Genomic DNA, 19,115 nt, shown 5'->3' with positions numbered 1-19,115 from the left:
GGCTTCACTTCTTCAGTGTACCTCGAAGTGTTGATATGGCTGCATGAGTTATCATTGGAACCAACTTGTCTTCTGCCCTTTTTGCAGCAACCTTAAGCTGCAGCCGAGCGTAAGCATACCTCCCCCATGCGGTCCACTGCAGAGGAGGTGCACTCCATCTCGGAAGCTGAGATCCTCAGACAGTGCTTGAAATCTCTGTGAGGGTATCACAAAGCAGCGGGCGAAGTGTGCGCTCCGTGCGTGCACGAGAGGGAGACAGAAAGAGATGAAGAGTCAGAGATCACTCATGCTGGCAGACAGTCTGTTTTCCACCGGTTCATTATAGGGTGGATGGTGTGCAGTGGAAGTGTATGTTTGGGGAGCGGGAGTGTGCTCTACTACTTTTTGACTAATTAAACAAAGTGAATTAGCTATCTCCCCAGCCAGAACGAGTCATGGCTGGTTACACATCATTCATCGTGACTAATTCACAGAGAGAGATGTCACTCAGCTGGGCGGAAACGAGTGCGTGCGTATATATGTGTGTGTTTGCAGCATTCCCCTTGCACCTCTGGGTATTTTGCTAAGTAAGGTTCGCAGCAGTGTGTCATCTACTAGTTTGTGTGTGCACGTGCCTTTAAGTTTTTATATGTTGAAATTTCTTCCCCTCTGTTATTCTCTGCTCTACTATTTCATCACTGGCCTGATACGTCATCAATGAGGCTGCCGTGCTAAATGATAATTAAGACCATTACACGCTCACAGAGCGTGCTAGCAGTGCACCGCACAGCTCCCTCAATCGGAGCCTCATCTCAGGGGACACCCTGCTGCTTACACAGTCGCGTATCTCAGCCAAATTAGGTTAGATTTTCACGCCACCTCATTCGCCATAGATGTGATGTGGTTATTATAACCTCATGATGTGGTTAGTGAGGTGGCTGCCGTTACATGGGTGGAGGCAACACGTCAGGGTGTTAAAGGGGAAATGGATTACCGGCACAAAGTATTGCACAGTTTTGTTTCGCCTGCTCCCTGATCTTAAAGCGGACCTATTACGCTTCACATTTTTATTCCGGTACTCCACTAGAGTAGCTTTGTGTGATTCACAGTTCAAAATAATACTCGTTAGTCTTGTACTGCCACTTGGTGCTGTCTGAAAGAAGCAATTTTAGCTCCTCACCCTTTAAGGTCATGCTTATTTTGAGCCAGCTTTCTTCTAATTGGCTGCCCCTTTTAAACGGGAGGTTTGATAGGTGGGGCTCCAATACTCACGGCCAGAGCTGTGTGACGGACATTTCCAAAATATTCACTCTCAGTGACGTCATGCAGACCTAGGATTACAAATACTGACTGAAGCAAGGCATTTAGAGCAGCCTGAAGGCTGAGCTTCTGGCTCATAGGGATTACTTGCGCATACAGTGACCTCAATTTTAGCTCAGATGTTCTGGGTCACATAGAAAGAAAAGCAGTCCTGTTGCTCTCTAAGCAGCCATCGTACCTGTGTATTACAGCGTCCTGTTGTTTTACTTCATCCAGGTTTATCACATGATTACATAACATAAACATTACGTGATTACATCTACATAAATGTAAATAGGTCCTTAATCATTTAGAGAAAAGTCTTCATTATCTTAGCATAGATGAAATCTCTTGTGCTTATCAAAGAAACAATAAATTGGGGGAGTTGCATGTCCAGAATACAATCCCACCCAAAAAGCTTTCTTCATGTGCTTGCTCTAAAGAGTTAAGGGGCCAAAAGGCTACAGACTTCATGCAGCGGGGTGTACTGCTCTTTTCACGAAACATCACATCTCTGAAAACATCAGAGAACTTTTTGCAAAGAGGCCCTATGTGGAAAATTCGACAGCATATTTGAAAATTAATTAATTAATTAATTATTTATTTCCAACATCAATTAATTAGTGAAAGATTTAATAAATTAATTATTTTCTATTTTAATCCATTAATGACAGGTTTATTTATTTATTTTTCCAAATTTGATTAATTAATGACATATTTAATTATTTATTCATTTCCATTTTTAATTAGTTCATGCCGCATTCAATTAATTAATTAATTAATTAATTCAAAGTTCACTGAATTAATAACATAATTAATTCATTATTTATTTCCAATTTTAATTAGTTCCTGACACATTTAACGAATTATTAAAATATGTCACTCTTGGTTCTCTATATTTCTGGGCAGAATTTGATTCGGGGCCCCGCCCCCAGCTAAACTCATCACCAACAGCCTACTTCAGTGCCACCATTATTAACTATATGTTGTCCATGCTTGATCAGTATGCATCTAATAAACCATTATTATGTTTTTCTAGTGTGCTGGAAAGAAATAAAATAAACGAGCAGACAGTGCCCTTTTAAAACAAGTCAATTGTTTTTTTTAAATGTGCAAAAGGGCACAACAAGAGTTTATAATGACCTAAATTTAATTTGTCATTTTTACATGACGAGTGCCACATGACAAATGTAAAACAGACAATATTAAACAAATTAAACAGAAAATAACTAAATAGAGAGCTAGCACTAGATTATTAACTTTAATGCCTGTGGTTTCCATGCAGCATCACCTAAGCTCACTACAACTTGACTGAACCAAAAGCTCTTGTTTAGCTAATGTCACTGTTAGCCAGTCTTAATGATTAACTGCTTATATGTGATTATTCTCAGAAACATACGTTTATCTTCCTTTTTTTTTCCTCTGATTTTTTTCTTTTCTTTTTAGCCCCAGGGGATAAATGATTTTTTAAAACTTACTTGGACACCAATCTTCTTACAAATACTTACACTGTGCATGAGCATGATCCTGGCTCTGACAGTAAAAATGATTATAGCAGTAGCATGAACTTGTACTACTGATATGTCACATGCACAAGAAATACATTTAATCAAACTGTCTTTTGTGACGTTTCAAGCGCTCTTGGGGGCCCCCTGTTGGTGTGGGTTCCCCAGGCACATCTTGCTGACAGACAATTCCTTCAATTCCTATCTTTGTCTAAGGTTTTAAGATGTGGAACAAAAAAAGAAAAAGGTGCTGAGGAGGAGGGGTGGGGCTGCCTGATGTCAAAAGCCTAATATAAATATGGTGGGATAAAAGTAGGAGATTTGTACAAGATAAAAGTGATCTTGATAAAAAAGAAGGCTAGCTATGTTATTTAATTCTATGATATACTCCTAGGACACTTGTTTGCTTACAGCAGGATAATGGTCCTATACACAGCTCCAAACTATTACAAAATATACAACAGCAGAAGCAGCTGGCTGTCTTTGTCCAGTGCAGTGGACAAAAAAAGGAATATCAAACATAGTTAATGGATCTCAGTGTCACTGAACTATTGTGGAAACAAGCTGACCACATGGCCTGTAAGAAGTGTGAGTGAAAAGCATAACCATATTACCTCCATAAGCTTACATCTAGTGTCAAAGGTCATTCAGGCTCTGATGCTGCAAAATTTGATGAAAAGACAAAACGATTGTTTTACTTTGAAAAAAAAACTTTGCTTATATCTTTGCTTATTTACTATCAATGTTACAATTTATTTGATGAATCTGAGCATAAGCTCTCATGTCATTCTCCAAACTTATGAGCCGTTATGTATTTGGCAGCCGTAATTATCAGTCATAAATTAAGATAGCACTTAAAAAAAATGACAGCTGGGATGGGCTGCATGACCCTAAATTGGATAAGCAGTTAATAAACTGAATGGAGGGAGAAAAAAAAAATATGATCAGACGATAAAATTCAGCATATTGCTAAAAGTTCTATTTTTGAGCTGTTTGTTTTTGACTCTGTTACAAATGACCCGTGTCTAGTTTGGGCCCCTTAAATGTATCAACAGATGTTTGTGTGTTGCTATCTTACATGTCCTTGGAGTAAACAACTAGCTACACTTTGATTGACTGACAATCTTTATTGAATTTTTGTTCACATTAAAAGTTTGATGATATAATGTAGAATTACATGTATGTCAGGGGCAATTCTCTGCACAACCAAATCTTTTTGTGTCTAAAATTCCTGTTTTGAATGCAGGGCTTTCTCTTGCAATGGGTTTGGGCTGTGAGTTCCTGGTAATATTACTTCATTCTTATTCAGCCACTGTCGTTATCATTTGCTCTAATATGAAACATCTTTACCAGAAAAAATCTCTCTGCAAACATATTAGATGGCCATACTATAATCTTATCTCTAACATTCATATCATAGCTTGGCTTTAAGGCAACTGTCTCTCCTCAGGTCTCTCCTGATCTGGGGCGTGCACAGGCTCCTCAGTCTGTTAATGTACCAGCATGGGTATCAAACACTGCCTGAAAAACCATAGCCTTGTGTTAAGGTGGCTTTGTTAAATGTATACAAATCAGAAAGTCTCTGAAAAAAAGGTTTGAATTTAGGAGCCTCCAGGTTTCAGATTAGATTGTGAGCTCAGGATCAGATGCGAGATGCTGCCCTACTTACTTGCTTGATTGAAAAATTGATGGGTTTTGTTTTGTGGGAATAATGGAAACAAAGGACAAGAAAGAAAGGACAAAAGATAGGAAGTGTAAGTACTGTTTAGAAGAGGGCAGGTGTGATGTGTCATGTGACATTTCTGTAATTGCCTGTATCATTAGATCCCGTGCAGTGTTGATTGTGAGTGAGGACACCAGTATTGATCTGTGGAAATGGGGCTTTGTACATATTTCATGTAAAATAGCCTGTTGCAAAGGTGTGTGTGTTTCTTTCATTAGGTGTGCCTGCACCGCGCATAGCAAAAAACGTGAAGTTGAAATGCTAGCATTGTGTTGCTTTAATGCCGCAAGGGAATCTTCAGTATAAATGCATGACTGTACATTATACAGACACAAGGTCAGATCTGATTAGGGTCCAACTGTTTATACCAAAATAACACAGAGAGACTCAGAGCTGGAGCTGAGATTACTGTAAAGCAGTACAAATGCATATAGGCGTAATGATCTTCATTACAGTTATTATTATTGTGCACTATTCAAACATCTTAAATTCACTTGTAATTGGTGCATATTAATGGGTTCGTGTACATTTTTAAACCAACATCACCATCCAGCTGAGGGATTAATAAAACGTAACTTTGCCGCCCCCTAGCGGTGCTATCTGACTTAGGGAACGGTGGCTGGAAGAAATCTATCCATTGCACCAAATTTTGACAAGGGTTGTCTAATGTTTTCTGCGACACAAATACACATTGCCCCCCTACCTCCACGTGTCAGGATGTCCACAGACATTCTGAAATGCCATTTCAGGTGTAATGAATAATGTAAACAAAGCCTCGGTCTCAGTAATCAATAACAATGACCCAGTGTGCAGCACTCCGGCACTGACACGTCCAAATGAGAGCCATTTAAAACGTTACACCTGAGCTGAGAAAATATCTGCTGTAAGAGAGGTTTATTTATGTCACCTCATGCAGTAGATTAATAATAAAGTTAGGTGTAAAGTTGCCGTGTTTGCAAGCATTAAAAACAATTTGGACAGATGGGAGGTGGTGTGGAGGGAAATACATTTTTTTTTCTCCCTTTGGGGTAAGGTAAATGTTATAAAAAAGCATGGTGATAGCTCTGCAAATATATTTTTCTTTAATATCCCAAATATTTTTTCTCTAGTGCCTTAAGTGTTGTCACAGCTACAGTGATTGATTGATAATTACGCGGAAGCTTAATTGGCTCTAATCTTTGGAGGTTTAATAACATTTCTGGTGAGGTAACGCTGGAATCCACAGCGACTCACTTTGGCTCGACTGTCACTTTGCTATGAACTTAACTGTGAGGCGCACACACACATGCACGCAAGATGTGTATTTGGTGCAGTGATTAGGATTAAACGATGCATTAAGCATTTAATTACTCAGGTGGAGCATCGCAGTGTGTTGGCTGTCTGTTTTAATTTTATTAGCTGACACATTTATGGAAGAAGCTCTGTGTGCTTAACTACTTGGCTCTGGCTCACCTCGGGGACATGACTCACATATTTCTTTATGTGGATCCTGAATGCATTTGTTTGAATGCGTGTACAGTTCGTGAGCTTGTTTGAAGGCACAGAGGAGGCATATGATTCACATTTCGATGGGCCTGGGAGCGCCTGATGACTACATGTTTTCCACATGACATAAACACTAAAACAGCTGCTTCACTTTTGGGAAAGAGCTGAGTAGGAGGCACTGTTTTTGACTTTTGCTGTTTAGGCCCATGCTGTAGCACTGTAGGTAATGGGACTGACCTAGAATGGAGTTTAGTTATGGCTTTTGTTGAACATGTGTGTATTTGTGGGTTCATGAACTTACAAGATAGGTTTCAAGATATTTCCTAGAGGTATCTTGTACTTGCAGCATGAACCTTGAAATTGAAAACTTGGATGTAGTCCTATTTCTTGATTTACATACTGGAGAAAATAAGGATTTGCAAATTGGGATTTTATTACACGAGGCAGTTTCTTAAACGTCTCTTACTGTTAGCCAATATCTCAGTAACTCTGCTCCTTAGGAGCACCTTGAGCTTATGCTGAAATAAATTGCTTTTTATACTGAATGTTTCCTGTTGAGGAAAGGTTTGCATTTTAGAAGATATTATCATGTGGAAAAGAAGCACATCATGAGAAAAATTACTATTTGAACAATATCCAAACAAGTGAAGCATTTGAAGATCTTTTATTTATTTATTTTCTTTTTTTCTTGAGCTTCAGAAAGTATTTACAGGTGTCCTACTCCCATCCATCATCCATCCATCCTCTTCCACTTATCCTTATCAGGGTTTCCGCAGGACGAGGGAGGGGCGCAACAACAAGCAGTGTGGTGGTTTGTAAGGACAACAGCATTTCCATCAAGTTCCCCTGATCACTAGAGTCAAAACATCAGAGCACAGAGTGGTGATGAGAACCCGCACGAACCCAGAAACCACAAGTGCCCACAGCCAACAGAAAAGACCAAGCGCAGCAGCACAGAATGACTTCGCGTTATCATCTTTTAAACAGTATATAACAGTACATGGATTTAAGAAAAAAGGCAGATTTTAATTAGAAAAGTTATTAATGATGTGGAAAAAGTACAAATTTTACTACTTTAGAACCATAAAATTAGGAATTAGGCTTGCAGATTAAGTACCAATAAATAGAAACTTGTAGGGAAAGTGGAAACTGTCTAATTTAGTCCTCTGCCAGTTCTGGAACTGTCTTACTTCTGAAGTGTGCCGTGTCATCAGGGTCTAAGAAGCTCTCTCAGGTCTTTAGAAAAAGGTTGAGGATGTTTATGAGTCTGGTAGTCTGTGGAAAAAAGAACATCAAATCATTCCACTGCAAGAAAATCATCTACAAGCGGCAGTGATTTCTAATGACTGCCCGTTTCTCCGTGACCTACCGCTCCAGAAAATTCAGCCTAAGAACAAAACTGTTTAATGCACAAAGAAATCTCCAGGATCTGTCGCTAATGTTGTTGTCAAAACCAAATCTGAGCTGCATGGGAGTCGTATCAGGAAAAAGCATTTGCTATCTATAAAGAACATTAGAGCAAAGGTACACGTTACTACTGAACATACCAACGTTTTTTTTTTTTTTTTTTTTTTTGAATAACACATCCTGGATCAGTGAATAAGAGATATCACTGTTTGGCCACAATAACAACAGACATATTTGCTGCAGACCAAAAACAGCTTTTCCAGAGAAGAGCCTCATATCAGCTGGGAAACATGACGGTGGAAATGTTTAGTTTGAGGCTTTCTTGTTGCCTCAGGAGCTGAGCAGTGTGCAGCTATTGATTCAACTATAAATTGTGTATCATATCAAAGAATTTGAAGCAGAATCAGAAGTGGGCCTCTCTACAACATAAGCACAGGAGGAAATTTACTAAAGAGTGCCTCAGAAAGACTAAAGAGTATAGTCTATGTTTGAATCCTATTAAAATAAATGTTAAATGGACTCGTACTTAATAGCAGGTGTTACTACAAGCCTTATTCCCCCCAATCACACACAGATAGATTCATACTAGTGCTTTTTTCCATGCCTAGGAAGCAAATGTCTGACTTCCTGTTGGTAGATGACTCACTATACCTCCTGACCACGGCCATGTTAAGCAATCATATAAACATATAAATGAAAACCCCAAACATCTTGCAACAGAAGGATATTTTGTAATTTCTGCTGCCCTCTTGGTTATAGTCTCTCTTAGAAAAGAGATTTTTATCTCAATGAAGCTTTTAGCTGATAAATGAGTGATACACTAAGGAGTGGTCCACTGTAGCCACAAAAAGGATGCTTGTCCAGATCCCTCAAAAACAAAATACAAACAAACAAACATTTTCATGGGATGTTGCTTTTGAAATATTCGACCGTACTGTTATGACATTGATAAAACTGAGTCTTGCCGTTACAGCTTCTTCAATGTCATTTTCATTGTATGTCTCACTAAACGGTTTAAGTGATTTTTTTAGACAAAGACATAGACTTCATTGACATTGGGGAAATTTACACATTACAGCAGCACAAGGGTCAACAAGACAAAGGGAATGAGAAATATATGAGAAAAAAATAGAAAAATAAGTACCTAAGAAAAAATAGTGGACAAATAATAAAAGCCTCAAAACTCTACCGGTATTTTCTACTATTTACAAATGGTTACTATATACAGTAAATACACTCTGATTATTTTTTTCATATGTACATAAAGTGCAGTGTGAGTAATGTTATATACACATATCTATATAAGAAACTGTAACTAGTTAACGAGCATTTATGTGCTGCACATTTACAGGCTTTATGGAGATCTGTATCTTAGCATCCACAGGATGGCGATGTAGCACAGCGGATCCGAGCTGCGCAGCGCTGTTGTGCAGCTCATGGCAGACTTCAGCCCATCTTTCCGTGCCTTCCATGCAGGCCGTACCTTGATCCTACCACCAGATGTCGCTAAAAACAGTGCGGACACGCTTCCAACACAACGACGTGAATGAGTCGTGCACCTACTTAAGTGACTTATTTGCAGTCTGCACAACTGATGTAGTTTATTGGCTTTATTTTAACACCGCGGCGTCCTTAAGCAGAGCACATGAGCAACGGCATAAGAGAAATTCACGACTCACTTGAGTGACGCGCTAAGTGGGAGGAAACTAATTAAAAAGCTGTAAATCAAAATTTCAATAAAAGTTCAGGAGTCAGCTGTTTTTCTCTGTTGTGATGTCACCGTGTCTCCACGCCGAGAAACTGTCAGATTTGCGGCTTTAATCACAGCTGTTAAGAATGCTCGTCTCTCACCGCTGCACGCTGTGGATAGATGATCGTTGGCTCCAACCGACATAATAATGGAATCGCTGACAGGGAGTGTCACCCTGTCCCTCGCTGTTACCTGAGCAGCACCTGTGGTCTCCCTCTTCTCCTGTCCTTAACACACGCAACAGACGCACGGGTGAGCGCATCACGTGCGCTCCCCCCCAACTAGGAGCTTTTGCGTTGTGCTGAGTTGACTGGATAGCTGCTCGGTCATATAGCCATCAGCACCTTCGATGGGAGCACCTCAAGCGTTTGGACGACTTGCACCATCTCTTCAGTAACTTTGATGGGGAATTCGACATTAAGCAGGGAAAATGCCTGTGATGAAGGGATTACTAGCGCCGCAGAACACGTTTCTGGACACTATAGCCACTCGGTTTGATGGCACTCGTAAGTTTGCTTTTTAATCTCCATATATTTTAAATCATTGACTCATTTAAGGATGTGTAATAGTTTGCGATTTAAGTTCCTTTCCCCCCTCTTCTTTATTTTTGGCCGGCTGGGATTCTCCAGAGAATAAGCTTGCAGGCTGATCCAAAACGCCCAACACCTGTAATAGAGAGAATAGGGAGTTGTCAGCGCCTTTCAGTATGATTGCATGCTTGCTGTCCTCGATACAGATAGCGACATTAGATCACCAGGTATTTCACATTTCTTTCTATTTCTTTTTTCCTTGTCCAAAGAGAGACTTCACTAAAGTTCAAGGTAATCCAAAATTGTTTCCAGTATCAAAAGCAGACAGCGCTGAGGCTTTCAGCACCACAGACAGCGACAAAGGTCCACTCCCAGTTTACAGTAGGGGAGACCGGGGATAGTTGTAACGTGGGTTAGTTGTAACACTTCCAATTTCTCCAATCAGGGCTACGTTTCAAATGATGTGACTCATCCTGTGCATGCCCAATTCAGTTCTGCTATCACATGTGAAAAATCAGCACATTTTGTCAAACACAGACAATTTAACATGAAAAAAAGTAATTTGTATGCCAAAAAGTAAGTTTTTCTACTTTATTTCAATGTTTAATAGCATTATCTGCTTTGCAGTTAAACTCATCAAATTTAAATTATGTTATTTGTATGTCTATGGGGATATATTCTGTGTAAGTCTTTAGTGCTAATGTTTTAGCCGTTGGCTGTAATGTTAGCTAGTTCATGGCTATAGGAGTCTGGGTCAGTTGTAACAGCAACAGTCTGGGTTAGTTGTAACAATAATGCAGATGTTACAACTTACCACACTATTACTTTAAACAAGTTGGGGCAACGACATCAGCAGAGAGAGGTTCACTGGTCACTTTTGTATATGCGGTTAATGCCATTGGCAACACAATTCCTCCACTGTTTGTGTTCCCACACATACACATTCTCACACTGTGTCAGAGATGGACCAGTAGGAAGTACTGGTAGTGGAAATAAATCAGGATGGGTGCAAGAAACAGATTTCCTCATCTTTCTGAAGCACTTTGCAAACCACACCAAGGTAAGCCATGATAAAAAGTAATGGAATTGCGATGCTGGTGAACAACTACATTTTTTCAGCTTCATTGTTATGTTCAAAATTGGTGCAAGAGTTGTAGGTTATAATGCCCACTGAGCCAATGAGGCCAAACTCAAGGAAGACCAACCAAAATTAATGAAATATTCAGTTGCAGAAAATTTCATAATTTGTCTTTTTTGGGGGGTTGGAATATGTTCAAAAGCTAGATTTCTGCATTCTGTCACACACACACACACACAGCTACATAAATGGCTCTAAGTGCATTCATGTGTTGAATAAACAAAGATTACATGTTAATGTTTCGTTAGTACCCTTATTTCATTGTGTTACATTTCACCCCAGGATATGTTACAACTAACCCAGACTATGGGGTTAATTGTAACATTTCACTCTTTGTGTTTGAGACCATACCATGCAATGGGTAATTGTGCTGCAGAGAAAATAGCTGCACTATTTAATAGCAGAGACATGTAAATACTTTGCATTACATTTTGAATCCACTACCTTAAACGAGCTCCAATTTACAGACAGAAATGTCAAAAATGTTACAACTATCCCCGGTCTCCCCTACAGCTTCTCGCCAGGCATTTGGGCAGCATGCACACAACTTGCAACCAGTGTTAATATTTGTGTTTTTGAAAGAAAAAAACACACAGCCCAACTTTCTGTGGCTTTCCACTCTTTTATCTTTACAGTGAAGTTAACCTTTATTATCTGGCTAAGTCCTGCAGACGCCGACTGCAGTCGTTCCTCCCGCCGGTCTGAAAGCAGCGGTCACATTTATCAAACTTAATTGGTCGACGGCGACATTACAGCAAGTCCTTCCCCAGGCGAAGCCCACACAGACGTTTCTTCAACTTTACTCTGAACTCTCTCTCAATAATAACCACGAGGATTCCTAAACACCAAGCACCGTATTTCATAACTATCTCGTGTTTCTCTTTGAGAATTCTTTTTTATTTTATTTTTTTCCAGGAATCATCAGCTGCTCAAATAGAATCAATGCACTGCTCTGCTCTCATTTTCCATTCAGCTTTGTTTCAGCTCTGTTGCTGTTTGTTTTGGGCAACTACTCATGTCCTTAGGCGTGGATTATTATGGACTTTGTGGCTGAATTTTACCGTCTTTGCTCTTTAATACAAATCGTTATATCGTAAAGTAAACAGGAATGAACAAAGGCAATGCTGTATATTGACCATTTTCTTTAAAAACACACACACGAACAGTAGCTTTTTGTGTGATTGGTGATTCAAATTTAAATTTACTAGAAATTGTCATGACAACCTGTCAAAAACTCACTTCTGTCTGTTCTCTCTGTGCCAGTACTTGCCACATTTTATTACATCATAGTGCTTCCTACATTTAGGGCTGATTCAAGCTCCAGTTTAATATATTAGCTCATTGGTATGTGTGCTCCCTGGGATGTTCTACCTTTCCTGTAGCTTGTTCACTTGGAGAATAGCAATAATAACCAGAAACATTTATCATTATTTCTGTCCAAATATCTGCTGGTTGACGACCAGTAAAGGCACACGATGACAATAACTATTAAGCTGCCTTGGCAGGAGGGCTGTCCTAACTAGGGGAATTGGGGTTGTACTGTACCTGTAGCACAAGCAGTTTGTCAAGCTCCCGAGAATGAACTGCTGTCCTTGAGTTGGTGAAGTAAAGGAAATTAATGTTGGATTTCAACTGCAAGACGGGGCAGACTGGAGGTAGCAGAGCCTGACGGGACAAATTAGCTATGATGGCCTGGCCAAGAGCAAATATAAGGGAAGAGGTAGTTTCGCTGCTATGCGATCTCCTATCACATCAACCAAATCCAAGAGCAGGTCAGACCTTTAAACGGTGATAAATGGCTGAAAGCAATAGTGGAAAACTCTTTAAGTTGATCTGATTTGTTCTTGGAGAAATATTTTTACATTTAGTGGTGGTCATTTAAATCAATTTAACTTTTTTCCTGGACAGTAACATTAACTTCTATATTCCAACCAACTGTTATCTGAATTAACTGAATTTGCCCTTTCACAACCAGAGTCTATAGAGAACTGAAAACACTCAGAATTAATTCTATTAACAAATCAAATCAAATCAAATCAAATCACTTTTATTGTCACATCACATGTGCAGGCACACTGGCACAGCACATGCGAGTGAAATTCTTGTGTGCGAGCCCCACAAGCAACAGAGATGTGCAAACACAACAACACAAACGAGCAAAATACAAGAATGGCCAACCTGAAACTAATAAATATATGTACAATATATAATAGTGTATGCATTTCTGGATGTGTATACTAAATATTTTCCTACGTGTGTGTGTGTGTGTGTGTGTGTGTGTGTGTGTGTGTGTGTGTGTGTGTGTGTATACACATTTTTACAAATTAAATAGTAAAAAAAAATAAAATAAAAAATAATAATAATAATAATAAAATATATAAAATATACAGAGTTGAATATGTGCAAAACAAGTGGCATTTATATACAGTGTGGAGTGCATAATGTTGAAGTTCCAGTAGTGAAGCTGAGGTGTCTATGACGTGTTCAGCAGTCTGATGGCCTGATGGAAAAAGCTGTCTCTCAGTCTGCTGGTACGGGACCGGATGCTGCAGAACCTCCTTCCTGATGGAAGCAGTCTGAACAGTTTATGGCTGGGGTGACTGGAGTCCTTGATGATCCTCCCCGCTTTCCTCAGGCAGCGCTTCCTGTAGATGTCTTGGAGGGAGGGAAGCTCACCTCCAATTATCCGTTCAGAGCACCGCACTACTCGCTGGAGAGCTTTGCAGTTGTAGGCGGTGCTGTTGCCATACCAGGTGGTGATGCATCCAGTGAGGATGCTCTCAATGGCACAGTGATAGAAGGTCCTGAGGATGCGGGGGCCGAATCTTTTCAGTCTCCTGAGAAAGAAGAGGCGCTGCTGCACCTTCTTCACTGTTTTGTTTGTGTGTACTGACCACGTAAGATCCTCAGCCAGATGTACACCAAGGAACCTGAAGCTGCTCACTCTCTCCACAGCAGTGCCGTTGATGGTGATGGGGGTGTGTACTTCTCTGCACCTCCAGAAGTCCACTATCAACTCCTTTGTCTTTGCGACGTTGAGGGTGAGATGGTTGTCTTGACACCAGTGGGTCAGGGCGCTGACCTCCTCCCTGTAAGCCGTCTCATCACCGTTGGTGATAAGACCCACCACTGTAGTGTTGTCCGCAAACTTCACAATGATGTTGGAGCTGTTAGTGGCTGTGCAGTCGTAGGTGTAGAGTGAGTACAGGAGAGGGCTCAGTACACACCCCTGTGGAGCACCAGTGTTCAGTGTGATGGGGGATGAGGTGATGCTGCCCAGTCTGACCACCTGGCGTCTGTCAGACAGGAAGCTAAGGATCCAGCTGCAGAGCTTTGAGAGCTTTTTAACAGCTTTGAGAAAACAGGTAATGCCTGTTCAGATGAGCTGTTCAAACGGGGATATGAAATGTTAAATTCAGATTACTCTAAATGCTTCATTCCAGACAATGTTTTCCTCTCTTAGCCTGTATGATGTCACTGAGAGGAGTGACATAAAATACTATCACAGGGGCAAAGCTTTGGCTGTGAAGAAGCCCCACCCACCTGCCGTTGAACTCTTCTGTTTGCAAGAGGCAGCCAGTCAGAAAAAGTTTGGCTTAAATTGTAAAGGCAGGGAAAACAAAGACAGAGTATAAGATAAATAAGGATTATTATGAACCATGAATCATGCAAAGCTACTCTTGTGTGTTCCAGGAATAAAAATGTGCAGGTAGAAATGAGCATAATGTGTTTACTGAAAGTATTTAAAGCATTTTATTACATTTGGTTGAAACTGGTTCACTTCTTACTATGGTAACTCACATTATTACCTTCTCTGCAGCAGGTTATGCTCTATGTTAGAGATCAACAGGTATGAAGTCACTGTCTAGTGATCCTGTAGCTTGGGAGGTATGGTACAGGTCAGGTCATGTACTGATTAGTAGGTTGGCGGTTTGACAACTGACTGCTCCAGCCCGCATGCCAAATATCCTTCAGCAAGATACTAACCCCAAGTTTCTCTCTGATGTTTCCATCAGAGTGTGAATGTAAGATACAATCCACTTCAGCATTATAAAAGCTGCTTGTGTTAATGGGTGAAGGAGGCATGGTGTATAAAGCCCTTTGAGTGCTCAGATAGAGTAGAAAGGTGCTATATAAGAACCAGTCCATTTACCAGTTCTTTGTAAATAGCGTCATCCATTCCTGGAAGATCGCTTGAAACTCTGTGCACGGACAGCAGGATGGTCTAGATTTTTTAATAGCATCTAAAGTCTTTGTGTTTCTTAGATGAGCATCAGTAATTAAAACACATTCTTAGACACAACTTTATTCCATGTTTTTTTTTCTTGTTGGCTACAATCTTCCAAAGTTTTAGTTTTTATGAGCATTAATAAATGATCCTAACAATAATAAATGATACTAACAAGTCTGTTAACTTACACAGTCAGCATTTTTCTTGGCTTTCTTTTCTGGCTTCAGATAGGCTAAACTTTATTAGTAGCTCTTCTGCAGTCTTGCTGACCAAATCATTCACAGCGCTCACACATTCATACACTTTTAATACTGAACTACTATACAGTGCTTTCTCTCTCACACTCACACACACTCGCAGCTTTGTCTGCATGTGTTGCTTTCAGTCTGCACTGTTTTTTTTAACATGTTTATATTTTTATAACGGTTTTATTTTTATTTGTAAAAATCAGCCTATGTGCTGCCAGTACACTTCTCCGTGTTTGTGATTGGCCAGATGTTGCCACTCCTTTCAGATGAACATGCTGGGGAAACCCTGGGTTATGTTAGCAAGTTGATCACCAGTTAGACTAAATGTATCCAGATAATGGAAAGATATCCCTCGATATGATGACGTCTCTTTTTAGTACAGTGCTCATCACTGTTATTTTTGGTCTGTTTGCCCGTGCTGTGATTAAAATAACAGAACATGGCTGTGGCTTATGCTGAGATACCTTCTGTCATCACTACAACCTTACACCATCCAGGTGACTAATCTTACCACCTGTCCAGCACTGGTAGTTAATTATTGTGGGGAGTGGAGTATAGATTTAGTAATAATTTAAAAAGACAAATCTCCAAACTCAATGTGAGAAATTCTAATCATTCAACATCCAAAACTTATTTTTCATTTGGCATAAGATTAATTTTTATTATTTTAGTTATCTTAACTACATTTATCTAAACAGCAGTCACTTAATATATCAATGCTAATGGTAAGGCGGCCTCATCATCAAAAACACAATACTTGCTGCCTTGGCTCTGCAATCTAATGCTGGCCCTCCTTTCGTAAGGAGACCATATTGGGGTGTCCTGCTTCCAAGTTAAGCAGAAGGTCTGGTTGCCTCACAGAGTGTCGCCTTCTTCCCGTGCAGCACTGTTCTTCCAGATTGCTATTTCCTAGCTCTCAGCACAGACTAGTTCCACCTCCACTAGGCACGTAATTACTGTCACGAGCGCTGGTGCCAAGACTTGAAACAGCTGTGTGTTGAGTTGGAACACAACGCCAGTCGTAATGTTTAAGCGTGCATGTGAATGAAAACGAGAGAGAAGGAGAGAGAAGGAGAGAGAGCATGTGTTTAAAAGGAAACAAAGGGAGACCGGAGATCAAGAAGAAGCAGGAGAGTATGCTACATTTTCTGCATTTGGCTGCTTTGTGTCACCGAACTGCCCATGGTGTAGTTCCTGCTCAACTGCCTTTGAACGTGAGGGAAGTAAAACAGAAGTTTCCTCCCTGCTGATTAACGTTCCTTAACGCAGCACACCTAATTACGTGCTTAAGAAGTGGCTGAGGGATCCATATTGTGATTACTACTCGCTGCAAGGTGAATGTTAAAAGAGCCTACTGGAGTTTCTTACACAATAAAGGAAGCTGCCTCCAGTGAGCTGAGTTTATACTGTTGGTGTCTCTACGGCTTTGTCTCAACAGCAACCCCGTGACCTGCAAGAAGACAGAGGAAGCTAATTACCGAGTATAAAAGACCACAGACCGCACACTGACGCACATACAGTACGTTTGAGGAAGGTTTATTAAAGCGAGGAAAGCCTGGACTGTGTGCTGGCATTAACCAAGATTGTATATGTCATATAGTAACAGAAACAAGAGCGAGACTTTAACTTCTCTTAACAGATGCTTATTAATAGATGCAAACTTGTGGAAAAGCCAGCTCCGATATTGTCCTCGGTCAGAGAACGGCTGTGAAAGAAATAATGAGCGCAGTTATGAGACTGTGAGGGAGTAATCAATCATCATTGACTGTTGTGCTGCAGGGTGCAGAGGGGCCCTCACTTATTTGGCAGTGGATTGCCACTACTGTTCCAATTTTCTCCAAAGCCCACTTAATGTTGAGACTCTTACATTTCAGGGCAAACAAAACAAAAAGTAATGGTGCTGTGCTGCACGCTCGGGAGCTCTAAAAAATCCATCATGTTAAAGAGACAGCTGCCTGTTCACACATCCACCAGAAACAAAGCTTTCATTTAAAGTCTTGTTTGTGACCATGCGATGCGTCTGTAACTAGGTCTGTTATTCACTTTCTTAGCTTAATTCTAGCAGAAAACAGCTAAAGTAAAGATTATTGTGTTTACCCACACAGGGTTTGGTGTGCACACTTAAACGCAGGATCCATTAGTTATATTCTAAAATATCCTCTCTCTGATCTGAAGGTGGAATAAGGCCATTCAGACCAGGGTGGAGTTTCTAAACTTCCTGGGTATGTCTAGTGTTTTGGGGAGGTGGGGAAACATCGTTACAGCACAGTATCTCGATATTTTACGTAGCAATATTGTATCAATACAGGTAAACCAAATAAATTAACGCCATCCTGAGATAACGTTAGTTGAGCGAACTTATAAAATCCATCCAACAGCCGACACACACACACACACACACACACACACACACACAAAGCAAACTGATGGCTCAGTCACATAAGTAAAAATAGGAATTGCAACTTGTGCTGGCTAAGTGTTTGCCCAGAGTGCTGCAACTACTTATGAAGGTAAAGCACTTGCACCCCTCTGCAAACAGTCACTGTCTGACTGCAATCACTCTCAGAGAGATTGTCATCTGATTTATGAATGTAGACATACCAACATGTTGCCATCAGTCTGAGTGAGTCTTTGTCAATGAGCACAACTTGAGGGGACTCGGCTCTAACGTCTGATCTAACGTCACAGAAAAGTGGGAAAACCTTTTGTTATTGGATAAAAGAGATACTGATAAAGTTTGACTTTGAGGACATAATTAGCTTTTTAAAAAAATGTGATGGATTGCAATATATGTTATTGCAACAGTCAGCATATTGCAAAATATTAAAAGTTGCGACAATATTGCATCGTGAGTGAACTATTGTGATAATATGGTTTCTAGCACGGGACCTAATTTTGGATTACTCCCAGTAAAGCCTCTTCTGTCCCCTTCCAGCTGTGCCTTTGCAGTGCGTCAAAACACAAATCCTTCCACTTAATTTTTATTTAAAGGAAGTGGACAAATTCACAGGGACTAGAGTGTGTGATGACTGATAATTGTGTTGGTGTGACACCATGTCCCATGCCATAGTTCAGGTCATTTCTGCGGAACATTCTTCATCAGGTGCCTGAGCATGTTGCCATAGAAATCTGCATTGATGGTTTGAATTTTTGGTGACTTATCCAGTAAATGATAAAAAACCATACTTAACAAATCCCTAGCACGGTCGTAACCAGAGACCCAGCTCATCACAAGCAACAATCCTCCAAACAAAAGTTATGCAAGTTTAAAACAGAAGTATTTTGATGACTTTGCATGTCTGTGTTGAAATTACAGAAGAGAGCCGCTGTGCTAGAAGCAGTTCAGAGGTGCACGAGTGGCTGATTTTGAAAGGCAGATTGACAAGATTTTAAAAGAGATGCAGGTTTTGTATCAGCTGCTAGACAACCTGGTTAACCTGTATTATCCCAAACAAGCTGTTTCCTACAACACAGCCAGCTGCATGCTAAAAGCAATGAGATAGAGTGCATCTATCTCCATACTCACTGTAAACCAACTGTGAAAAATCTACATCTCAGTGTCACATTAATAGCAACCCAGCACTATCCACTGGCTTTAATAAGGCTTTGATAAAGTATTCAGTTAAAAAGACACAGCCACCCTCATCAGTACAGACTTAGCTGGGAAATGCTGTCCTCGCTGTAAGGTCACTGGACTTGATTATTACCGTGAGCTTAAAGGAGCGTGAGCCTCTCGTCTGTTCCACCAAACTTCTGGGACTTCTGAGAGCCTCCCCATCACCGTGGACGTTCTGCCTTGTTAAACCTCCTAATTAGCGAG

General features: G+C 40.3%; 1 protein-coding gene across 1 annotated transcript in view; it reads left to right on the top strand.

The window, feature by feature from the left end:
• Nucleotides 1-9,506: 9,506 nt before the first annotated feature.
• The window catches only part of kcnh8 (potassium voltage-gated channel, subfamily H (eag-related), member 8), a 64,596-nt gene continuing 54,987 nt past the window's right edge, over nt 9,507-19,115 (top strand). The window contains exon 1 of the mRNA XM_076879380.1: nt 9,507-9,654. Within this exon, the coding sequence (XP_076735495.1) occupies nt 9,579-9,654 (76 nt within the window). The 5' untranslated portion in view covers nt 9,507-9,578. The remainder of the gene's footprint in view (nt 9,655-19,115) is intronic.

The sequence above is a fragment of the Maylandia zebra genome, linkage group LG22 (assembly GCF_041146795.1).
Source record: "Maylandia zebra isolate NMK-2024a linkage group LG22, Mzebra_GT3a, whole genome shotgun sequence".
Classification (NCBI taxonomy): domain Eukaryota; kingdom Metazoa; phylum Chordata; class Actinopteri; order Cichliformes; family Cichlidae; genus Maylandia; species Maylandia zebra.
The sequence above is the reverse complement of the archived record's forward strand: the minus strand, read 5'-3'. Positions and strand labels throughout refer to the sequence as shown.